Source organism: Tripterygium wilfordii, chromosome 15 (genome assembly GCF_013401445.1).
Source record: "Tripterygium wilfordii isolate XIE 37 chromosome 15, ASM1340144v1, whole genome shotgun sequence".
In the NCBI taxonomy this organism is placed as follows: domain Eukaryota; kingdom Viridiplantae; phylum Streptophyta; class Magnoliopsida; order Celastrales; family Celastraceae; genus Tripterygium; species Tripterygium wilfordii.
In genome coordinates this window covers 12,525,925-12,537,031 of record NC_052246.1, presented here as the reverse complement: position 1 = coordinate 12,537,031, position 11,107 = coordinate 12,525,925, and the positions used below count along the sequence as shown (strand labels likewise).

The following is an 11,107-nucleotide window of genomic DNA, read 5'->3' as shown; positions in this document are numbered from 1 at the left end:
TACTATTAAGTACCAATGCAACAACCATGGCGAAACACGGGTTAATTGCTAGTGTACATATATATAAGAGCAGATGCCGTAGGAACTCTGCAAAGCTATTGGCCTAATTAATTTAGTTTGTCAATTCTAAGAAACCAATAATGTAAGGGAACAACCAACAAAATAAATAGATGAAAGTGATTCATACACTTATTGCAATGTAGCTTGATGATATAACATGATTCCAATAGAAAGTATCATATTGGATATGTCAAGAACTGTGAATTTCTTCTCAAACCGTTCATCTTAATGCATTTATAAGGCCAACAAGTGCAAAAATGATTGCTGAATGTTCGATAGGGTGTTGTAAAATTCCGCAATATAAGAAGAGAGGGAATAATTGGTCTCACAACACTCGATCGTGGATGTGGCTGGACTCCAAAAGCTTGATAATCCTTCAGCCATCTCCTCTATTTATGCTCAAATAGTCAACAGTTTCAAAATATGGCTGCAGAGTTCAAGGGAGCGGTAAGTTATAACTTATAAGCCTGCAAAGTGCAAACCAAGCACAAACTTCAGTTACCTGAAATTTATTGGCAAAGAATCAGAAGCAAAATTTGCTAACAGACGAAATTTTTTGAAAATTTTCAACAAGCTAGTGAACATATTTGGCAAACAGTACAGCTTTAGCTGCTCCACCAAAAGTTCATTCCATTAAACACACAAGTACCATTCAAAATTTGAAATGTCCAAGAGTTGGGTTTAAAAGGCTAGATGATCATCATTTCAAGCACGGATTTTCATTTCAATTCTACAAATATACAGCAGTACGCAAAACAGCCCAAAGTCCCTCCAAAGATCCATCGCAGTAACTCCTTGAATTTTTTGAACTCCCTGTACAAAATTCAGTTCATTCAGAATATTAAGCTCCCAAGGAAGGTCAAGAGCTGCTCATGCAAACAAAACCCCAAAAGCTTAGTCAGCAGTCATAATCCCGAATCGTAAGTCTAATTATTAGAATCTAGAACACTGTCTAGAACTAACAACTAATACCATTGGCAGCCTTCACTAATAACTTCCTTGTTAAAGAAATCTCCCCTTAGCTCTGATCAAGTCAACAGGCACTTCATGATTCTCACATGTGCTCAATTTCAGGTAGCATATATTTAGTACACTTTACTAGTTTTAAGTACTAATAAAAATTGATAAGATTGGTGTTTATTAGTACAGTTTCTAGTTTTTATAGAGGTGAGTAATCAAATGCATAAGATTTGGCAAAAGACCATCATTTAAGCCTGAACACACCAAATGTATAAAGGCTAACACTGAGAAGTAGTTATATTATGTATCATAAGATCATACCAGAAACTAAATATATTCATTCGGGTCATCTTTGTCCCGAATGAGGGGGACACCGTCTTCTCTCCAAAATATCCTCTCTTCACATAATGCCGCCACTACCTCGACGTATAACTTATGCTCCTGCAATTATAATAAGAGAGAACATGGTTCACAAGATACGAATAGAACTAAATTAATATTCAGTATAAAGTGTCAAACAAGAACTAAAATATCTTTTCATCTAGTCAGACATTTTTGTATGTATAAAGTATAATTCGAGTTGAATTATTGAATTCAAAAAAATAAAATACAGATTACTTAAAACCACAGGAATTGTATGCTACAAGTAATTCAAAGATTATATTCTGACATGGAAAACTCAATTTGATTGTAGACAAGTGAAAGTGATGGTGATTCATAACCTTAATGTGTTATTAGTATTATTACCTCTCGAAGAACCCTTGCAGCCAGCTCTTTTGGACTGTCATTTGCAAGCACAGGCACAACCCTTTGAGCAAGGATGCGTCCGGTGTCATAATGCTCATCAACAAAATGAATAGTTGGACCAGAGTATCTGTTCAGGCACAGAATACAAAAACAGTAACAAAAAGATTAAAATATAACTAAAGAATTTTTGAAATACATGTGAAAACAAGAAAGTTGCACTGTATAAGGAGTGAACATTTGTTGCCAGTAAATAGAATAATGCAGGAAAGAAATGGCATTTGTGACACCAAATGCCTCAAAGTACCTTGCTCCAGAAGCAACAACTGCTTCATGCACCTTCATACCATAATAGCCTTTGCCTCCAAAAGCTGGAAGGAGCGCTGGATGGATATTTAAAATAGATCTGGGATAAGCTCGAATCAACTCCAACGGTATAAGCTTTACATACCCGGCAAGAAGAATAAAGTCAACCTCAAATCCCCTGCTTAACAATACGCATCAAATAGGAATGATTGCCCCAATAACTTCCTTAGAACATTTCAGTACTGGTAGAGACTAGAGAAAGGAAGAAAATTGTTGGAGTCCAAAGTTCCTTTTCCAATGCAAATTGAAAATAAGAAATGGTATAGATCCTTTTCTGAGGTTACCAAACAACAAAAGCAGGACTACTGATAAGTGCCCAAGTTAAAAATTAAAGGCAGACAATAATGAGCAAACTTTTTGGCAGAAAAATCTGACCTAAGAGCATTTACAAGGTCTGTTGGAGACAATCCATTGGGTTCATCTTTTGCTTTAGGAAACAATATAACTGGGATACCCTTAGTTCTAGCATACTCTGCTCCTCCACAACCTGCCACATCCATTACACAGAATTAGATAGTGGTCTAAACTGACAATGTAATTGAAGGCAATATTGCAAATAATTAGTTCAGTTCAGGCATCGAATGAGTGGTTCAAGTGCGTAATCAATCAATTAGATGATTGAGCTTTCTTTAGCAAGTGGTCTAAACTGAAGGCAATGACAATGCAGCCAAAATTATGCATCTGATGACCTCTGAGTAGGAAAGTTTCTTAGTTCCCACCAGAATTACTCTGAACAAGTCCATGCTAGGCTCTAAGATGGCTCAAGGACTGCCTCCATTCATAGTGGTCAAAAACTAACTTCAATCATCAAGTCATGTAATTATAGATCAAGATTCAAGTTTATTTTAGTTATTAGTTGGTTCATTTCTTATATGCCAGCTTATGTGAACAAAGAAAGAAGCTTAGCGTTCACACCAAGTAACGCCCAGAAGAAGTTCCATCATGCACACTACAAACTTTTATGGACTTGCAACTTTGACCCCTTGTGCTCCCATACTGTCTTACTTTATGGCTTCATATAAACAAACAGGAAACGGAACAACCACAAAGATTCATATTTTCATCAGTTTCCAAGTAACACAACATATCATGAGAATGAAGTTAGAAACTAGGTGACATTGCCCATTTCCATGCCCCGCTTGTAAAGAGTTATTACATCCAATAAAATCAATAAAACACACCTACAGACACTAAGGTTCAAGTGCCCATAAAGTCTATCAAATGAAAAACCATTCACAAGAAGGCATAAATTAGTAGTAGAACTGCTTTGAATACCAAAACAATAACAAAAAAAAGGTAATTCAACAAGTTCTACGATTACAACTAGAAGTGTATACAGAATTAATGAAGCTTACAAAAAGCATTCTGGTAGCACAAAACAAATAAAAGTTCACAAAAACAAAGAAAAAGTAAAATTTAAGTTAACCAAGCAAAAGCAAGCAATATTACCCTGTTTGTTCGTAACCAAAACGACGACATCTCCAAGAACCAATCCTGCACCACATGCCTCGTTAATGGATTTGAAGTTGGAACCGCCGCCGGACACAAAAACCGCAAACTTCTTCCTTTTAACCCCATATTCCAAATCCTCCTCGGCTAACACGACATCGTTTGCTTGCTTCTCCACACAGTTTCTACACTGTAATCTATTCTCTGACCATGCCTTTACAGTAGAGATGGATTGGGTCCACTTGCGGGATTGAGTAACACAAATAGATGAAATCGAAGGTAATTTTAAGGAGTGCTTTGGGGGTACCGAAATTGACGGATTTGAGCAAAACCCAGAGCGAAAGTTTTGAGCTTTCATCGAATTGGAGAAGTCTGAGTATGGATGCTCTTCAAGGGGAAAGCTCTGCGAGCAGAACTGGGGTGACGCTAGGGTTGGGTTGTGATGGAGGAGGCTCTTGGACCTTTTTGGCACTGTGGTACATGCGAGTGTGGACTATAGTAGGGATGAGATTCTTCACTGGCGAGTTGATGCAAACAGAGGAGGAACTAGGAAGGAAGGAAACATTTTGCTAAAGTTTTTTTTTTGCAGGTGGCTAACTTTTCAATGGGCTGTACCTTTAGGCCTTATGTGAACTTCTCGTGAGCCATTGGGGGTTTTGGGTTTCGTCAGGATTGCTGGCTACGAGGTTCTTGTTATGTGGGCTTGGTTTGGTGTCTTGGACTTCTTTAAGGACATCTTTGAATAAATAACTGTAATTTTGTGTCTTGCGCTTTCTATATAAACAGAAGACATTTGTATCTCGAGTTCTCAACTGCCAAACTATTTTTAGAGCATTGAAGATGGTGTTGCTGGTTTTGAGGACACCCACAAATGCAGATCAAGACTTTTCCCTTCCCAGTTCCTCCTCTCTTTTTCTCAAACTTTTTTCCATCCAATTTTGGGTTCTTCTTCTTCCTCTCCATCCTCCCTCACCATGGATGCTTCATGGTCTCTCCTATGGCTATTCATTCTGTTATTTTCAGTCAAATTCCTTCCTGGAACCACAGCACCTGTTGAGGTAATGATCCACAAGGACTCACCCCAGATCAGCGGAACAAGCAGCGATTCTCCAGATCGAATCAAACAGTTAGTGGAGAGCGACTATGCGAGGCAGAAAATGAGGCAGAATCGGCTCAGCAAAGGAAGGATGGCCATTGAGTTTGATCGGAGTATTGGTGAGGATTTATTGTCAAAATTCCATAGTCATGCGGCGATTCCAATGCGTTCTGCTGCGGATGCTGGGTTGGGGCAGTATTTCGTTTCGTTTCGAGTCGGGACTCCGCCGAAGAAGTTTGTATTGATAGCAGATACAGCGAGCGATGTAACTTGGATGAACTGTCATTATGGGTGTATAGGATCGGTGTGTCCGGACAATCGTCCGAAATTTGGCAGGATCTTTCAAGCTCGGCAGTCCCCTTCGTTTAAACCGATTCCATGCTCGTCTGATACCTGCAAGATTGACCTTGCGAGATCATTCTCCGTGAAGGAATGTCCTAAACCAGATTCTCCCTGCGTCTATGATTACAGGTAGATTCAATCTCTCCATCAGCATTCGCCCTCATCCAGGATGTCAATCTTATATCATTTTCTCATTTTTCACCATCTTTGTTTTTCAATCTTTCTTACACAAATGATATTTGGGGTAATGCAACTTCTGGTTACGGAAAGAGTTGATCATATCCAACTCAATCACCAAACATTACACTAAATAATATAATGCATTTTCGCTCCCCATGTCAATGATAGCTATGCAGATGGTTCGATGACTTTGGGGTTCTTCGGCACTGAGACTGTCACAGTTGGCCTGGACAATCGTCACAAGGTAAGACTGCATGATGTGTTGATTGGTTGCAGTGAATCAAAGAACGGGACCTTCCATAACGTCGATGGTGTCATGGGATTAGGCTACAACAAACACTCTTTTGCTGTCAAAGTAGCTGCACAATTTGGGAACAAGTTCTCTTACTGCCTGGTTGATCACTTGAGTAGAAGCAATATTTCCAACTTTCTCAGTTTTGGACGTCCAAAGGAAGGACCATATGAAAAAATGAAATACACAGAACTACTCCTAGGCGTCGTCGATCCATACTACGCTCTGAAGGTCCGCGGAATCTCCATAGACGGCGAAATGCTAAACATTGCACCTGAAGTATGGGAAGTTGGCGTTGACAGCGGTACCATTATCGATTCTGGTACAAGCTTGACAATGTTAACCGACCCTGCCTACGATGCTGTCATGGCAGCGTTTGAGGCTGGTTTAGCGGATGTTGAGAGGACGAAGCTTGTCGATGGACCTCCATTGGAGTTCTGTTTTAACAGTGGATCATATACGAAGAAAATGATTCCAAAGTTAGCATTTCATTTTGTGGACGGAGTTGAGTTTAAACCACCAGCGAAGAGCTATGTTTTCGAGCTCGCTAAGGGCGTGGCGTGTCTTGGTTTTCTTCCTACTCCTGGACACTCTGTGATAGGTAATATCATGCAGCAGAATCATTTATGGGAGTTTGATCTTGGAAAGAAGAGATTAGGGTTTCTTCGTTCTGATTGCAAGTACAAATATTTCATGGAATCGCAATCGCTTGAGTTTTCTAGAGGCTAGTTGTTGAAGATGAGAGGAGCAGGCTGATGCTAGCTCCTCCAAAACAATAAAATTCTACTGTGTTGTAAACATAAATATTAGATCATGATCTACTAATCTTATCTACACAATGATGAGACTGTTTTTAAGTACAAGACCTGTTCTTATTTCAAGTCCTAGGGTGACATTAGATCAAGAGATCTTTGTCAGTTGTTTTTGTTGTGCAAAAAACTTGTATGTTGACCACACATGACGACTCTACACATTAGTTTTATGACTCTATACATTAGTTTTGTTAGAATATGGTATAAATGATGTGAAATGTCTCAAACCAATAAGTTAACTTATTAAATTGAATGATAAAGTAATTAATCTTAATATGGTATCGAAGTAGGAGGTTTTGAGTTGAAACCTTAGCCTCTTCATTATAATATGGTATAAATGTTGTGAAATGCCTGAAACCCACTAATCGCCTAAATACGTTAGCTTGTACACTTCATAGTTAAAAACTCCTAAATAGAACCCTTCTTTTACGATTATAACAGCGCACAAATCTCTCTCCAAATTTGATACGGCATGAATTAAGTAAACTTATGAGTCCGCACAATCACTCATATACTATAGTGTGAAATAGACACATGATAATTCCATGTAAGAGCTCCGTAGGCAAAATGTAACGTTTAAATTGTATAACAAAAGCCTAAAGCTCTACCAAACCCCATGTATTTTACCATGACCGGCCATCACACCATAGAGATTAGAGAGTCATAAACTGAAAGCAACAAGAAAAATAAAAAACAGTGGGCGCAACCCCGCGGGCGTTGAGTCCGTGGTATTTTAGTATTTTACAACATCACCCATGGAGAGAGGGGGCATAGACTGAAAGCGATAGAACGAGCCGAGCCTTATCACATTCACCTCCCTCTCTTTCTCGCCCTCTCTGCAAATACATTTCGTCGAACAATTCATATGCATTTGAGATAGTTTCTTCAATTTCTCACGCACTTCATATTCCGGCAACAGCAATGCCTCCAGCGACCGTTATCTCCACTCCCTCCTCTCTTACTCTCTCGCCACTTTCTTCTTCTTATTCTACAGCAAAGAAAGCCCCTTCGCATTTCTCTTGTTCCAATGTGTCGACCAGAAGTCCATTCCTTCGCAATTACAATCTCAATTGTCGTCGTTTTAGTGTTATTTGCACTGCCATCGAGAAGGAAATCCCGGTGAGCGAGCGGCCACAAACCTTCCTTCGAGAGTCCGATGGCTCTACTTCTTCTTCCTCATCGTCCTCGGTGAGGGCTAGGTTTGAGACGATGATAAGGGAGGCGCAGGACAGAGTCTGTCAGGCCATCGAGGCTGTTGATGGCGGTGGCCGTTTTAAGGAGGATGTCTGGTCTAGGCCAGGAGGTGGCGGTGGCATTAGCAGGGTTCTTCAAGACGGTACCGTTTGGGAGAAGGCTGGGGTTAATGTTTCGGTTGTGTACGGTGTTATGCCTCCTGAGGCCTATCGTGCTGCCAAGGCTGCTGCTTCAGACCTTAAGCCCGGTCCCATTCCTTTCTTTGCAGCTGGGATCAGCTCGGTATTTATCTTAATTTGTTGTGCTATTTTGTGACATTAAAAGAAAAGTCATTTTAGCTCAATTTCACGAACTCGGCCTCTGAAAGTTGTGCATTGGAAGGCGATTTTTTGGGCCTCGTATCATGCATGTATTTGTGAATGAAGATTGTTGTTCTCTACACAGTTTTGTCTGTGGATTCCAGCCTTTGTGTTGATTGATTTTTAGACTATATGGCTCTGAGTGTTGGAGAAACTACTCAAAAATCGACTGCTGTGTGTTATATTTCAAGTTACTATGTTAATATGGAACTGGCATTCTTGCTACTTGCGTTGTATTATTTTCATGTGAAGAACATGTGGATACGTGTTATAAAAGTTGCCTTTTTCTCTTATGTTTCAGGTCTTGCATCCAAAGAACCCTTTTGCACCAACTTTGCATTTTAATTATCGATATTTTGAGACCGATGCTCCAAAAGGTAATCTCTTCTTGGACATCTTAATAGGATTATTGTGTTATTGCTCTAAGTTTTGTCTGTTGGGTTTTGGTGGTTTCTGTATTACATTCTGTTGAGAAAATGTCTTATCCCTAAAGCTTAGTGCAGCTCTTCTTCTTTAACCAGATAAAGTCTGATTTTTTTTATCAGCCAAAAAAATTGTAAGTTGAGAGAGAGAAGGAAATTGATGTTTCCATAAAATTTCAAGCTTCTGGAAGTGGAACTAGCAATACACTTATACCTTGATATTTTTTATGCCATTTGGTATAATAGTTTCTTTATGCATTTTCTTTTTTCAATGCTTCAATTAGGTTTTCACTAACAATAAGAAGACATCAAACTGCCCTTGGTTGGTATGAAGTCCTGTTGACTATAGCAAAACAATTGTTTCCTTTTATGTGGAGCACTAATTGTACAATGTGAGATGACATAATTGAACCAAAAAAAATGATCATATTAAGATAACTTTTTTTGAAGGATATGTTAAGACTAAGATATATAGCAAGTCAATGGTCTTCCTCATGACTCTTGACCATGATATGAATGAAAGCACCACAGTGCTATGGTTAATTTTATGTGGTTCTCTCTCTCTAGCTCCTGGACATTCAAAAAGATCTCAATGATGTAATTTTTTTTATCAAAACTGCTTTCTCATAAATATCCCTGCTTAAAACAGCATGAGTCTGTGTTTCCGTTGTCACATATGCACATAAAAAACTGGTTAAACTGCTGGGATTATAGATTTATATTTATATTTGTATTTTTTTTATTGAATTATGCAGATGTTCCTGGGGCACCAAGGCAGTGGTGGTTTGGTGGTGGTACAGATTTAACTCCTGCTTACATTGTTGAGGAGGATGTTAGACACTTCCATACAGTAAGTCCTCTAGGACCTCTACTTATGCTATGTGTTGGTGTAGCATATAAAATAAATTCCTAGTGCGCAATTTTTGTTGAGAAGAACAGACCATTTAGGATAATATGTGAGAAAATCAGCTAAGATGGTTGGAATTGTACAACATAGAGATATTATCGTGGTACTGTTTTAAAGTAGAAAAAATTGATTTGAGGAGTTGCTAAACGGATAAGAGGGAGACCAAAAGAAAATACGGATGAAACTGATGTGAAAGGATAATGACTTTATAGGATTAGGGGCAAGTGTAGCTTTTGATAGGAATGAATGGGTGAAGAATAATTTATGTAATGGATTCTCAGGCTGACCCTAACATTGTCTAGGATAAATGATTTGATGATGATTCAATTTTTGTTGAGGGAACAATTTTTTTGGTGGTATTTTTGGCGGATCAAAAATAAAATATCTTTGTCGTCTTTGGTAGATTCAAAATTTTTAGCAATTAAGATTTAGATATGTGTTCTTCAATAGTTAATAATTTTAGTTGAAAGTATTCTGATATTGGTCTTTTTTGGCAGATTCAAAAGCAAGCCTGTGACAAGTTTGATCCTACCTTCTATCCACGATTTAAGAAATGGTGTGATGATTATTTCTACATTCAGGTACGGTCTTGTTGAATCTTTTGGTGTATATCTGGTATTGGTGGTTGTCCAGGGAGGGGGGGGGTGCAGTTTAACAAACCACCAGTGATGAGTGTTGAAACAAGAATGAATGCATGGATGCTTCCAGACCTGTTGTAGTTTGGTAGAGGAGGGCCAAAATAATATCAGGAAGCTTGCTTGATGGTCTTAGATGATTCAAGACCCCATTGTTGTTCAAAATATAGCTATGTAATCGATTGAGTGCAATGGAGCTTTCTGTTCCAATGCTGTTTTGTTTAATTGATTTTAAAGCTGATGGACTTTAGGTTGACTGTTAATCCTGTATGTAGCACCGAGGTGAGAGGCGAGGGCTTGGAGGAATATTTTTTGATGACCTAAATGACTATGATCAGGAGATGCTTCTTTCATTTGCCACTGGTAATTTCTTTCACTGCAAGATTTGCGCCTATTTGGGCTTTTCCCCTATTCCCCTAAACAGAGAAAGATTAAGTTGCATGGACTTACAACTCCCAATTTGTTCATACTCTACAGAATGTGCCAACTCTGTAGTCCCTGCGTACATACCCATTATTGAGAAAAGGAAGGACTTACCATTCTCTGATAGGCACAAGCAATGGCAGCAATTGCGTCGAGGACGCTATGTAGAGTTCAACTTGGTATTGAGCCAAACTCTGGACCTCCTGTGATCTCATTATTGGAATATCTTTCATTATCAAGCATTACATCTCTAATTGATTTGATTTTTTCCAATTACAGGTTTATGATCGGGGTACGACATTTGGGCTGAAGACAGGAGGACGAATTGAGAGTATTCTTGTTTCCCTCCCATTGTCTGCACGCTGGGAGTATGACCATGTAAGTTGCGGAAAATCATTATCAATCTCCATGGACATTCAATAAAGTTGCGAAACTAACTAATATGCTGGGAAAACTTCTTTATTGTTTTGGTATGCAGAAACCTGAAGAGGGAACTGAAGAGTGGAAATTACTGGATGCTTGCATCAATCCAAAGGAATGGATCTAATTATTCTCAACTGAGTATTCTATTATCATTTTGAGCCTTCCCCCTCCCTCTTTCTTTGCTTCTTTCTGCATGAGTTGTGTTTCTTGCAACGGAATTAGATGTGAGTTCTTGTAACCTACTAATTTTAAAAAGTGATAGATCTAGCACCAGATTTTTTGTGTATTGTAGAAGTAGTCATTGGCAATGAAGACTTAAAAATACACTCTGAATATATGAATTGTTCATGTGATATGGAATTCAAACTAGAAAAAGAGCAACGAAAGAAAGCAAGATATCAATATCTTGGCATTCATTATCAATAAAGCTACTCCTACTGCGA

At 38.7% G+C, this 11,107-nt stretch overlaps 3 protein-coding genes across 10 annotated transcripts; 2 read left to right on the top strand and 1 right to left on the bottom strand.

Annotated features, from left to right (window-relative positions):
* Nucleotides 1-143: 143 nt before the first annotated feature.
* Nucleotides 144-4,107, bottom strand: LOC120016027 (phosphoribosylglycinamide formyltransferase, chloroplastic). 8 transcript variants are annotated; one of them, XR_005471889.1, is made up of 6 exons: nucleotides 3,580-4,107; nucleotides 2,506-2,617; nucleotides 2,072-2,170; nucleotides 1,768-1,899; nucleotides 1,342-1,461; nucleotides 144-527 (listed from the first exon to the last, which is right to left on the bottom strand). XR_005471889.1 is itself a non-coding variant. In XM_038868596.1 (6 exons), the coding sequence occupies exons 1-5, from the start codon at nucleotides 3,935-3,937 to the stop codon at nucleotides 1,348-1,350; spliced, it is 810 nt and encodes a 269-aa protein (XP_038724524.1). In that variant the 5' UTR covers nucleotides 3,938-4,102; the 3' UTR covers nucleotides 144-527; nucleotides 1,342-1,347. The 8 variants fall into 8 exon arrangements, 4 of the variants coding, with proteins under 4 accessions (XP_038724524.1, XP_038724521.1, XP_038724522.1 ...); XR_005471886.1 differs by having other exon boundaries at nucleotides 2,072-2,248; nucleotides 3,580-4,101; XR_005471887.1 differs by having other exon boundaries at nucleotides 144-487; nucleotides 2,072-2,248; nucleotides 3,580-4,101.
* Nucleotides 4,108-4,183: 76 nt separating this feature from the next.
* On the top strand, nucleotides 4,184-6,354 carry LOC120016026 (aspartic proteinase NANA, chloroplast-like). The gene is made up of 2 exons (XM_038868592.1): nucleotides 4,184-5,146; nucleotides 5,366-6,354. Exons 1-2 carry the CDS (start codon nucleotides 4,554-4,556, stop codon nucleotides 6,216-6,218), a joined length of 1,446 nt encoding a protein of 481 aa, XP_038724520.1. The 5' UTR covers nucleotides 4,184-4,553; the 3' UTR covers nucleotides 6,219-6,354.
* A 706-nt stretch (nucleotides 6,355-7,060) lies between these two features.
* LOC120016935 (coproporphyrinogen-III oxidase 1, chloroplastic-like) lies at nucleotides 7,061-11,017 on the top strand. Its single transcript, XM_038869937.1, has 8 exons — nucleotides 7,061-7,777; nucleotides 8,156-8,231; nucleotides 9,032-9,126; nucleotides 9,681-9,764; nucleotides 10,094-10,181; nucleotides 10,296-10,420; nucleotides 10,521-10,619; nucleotides 10,720-11,017. The coding sequence occupies exons 1-8, from the start codon at nucleotides 7,223-7,225 to the stop codon at nucleotides 10,786-10,788; spliced, it is 1,191 nt and encodes a 396-aa protein (XP_038725865.1). The 5' UTR covers nucleotides 7,061-7,222; the 3' UTR covers nucleotides 10,789-11,017.
* The last annotated feature ends 90 nt before the right edge of the window (nucleotides 11,018-11,107 follow it).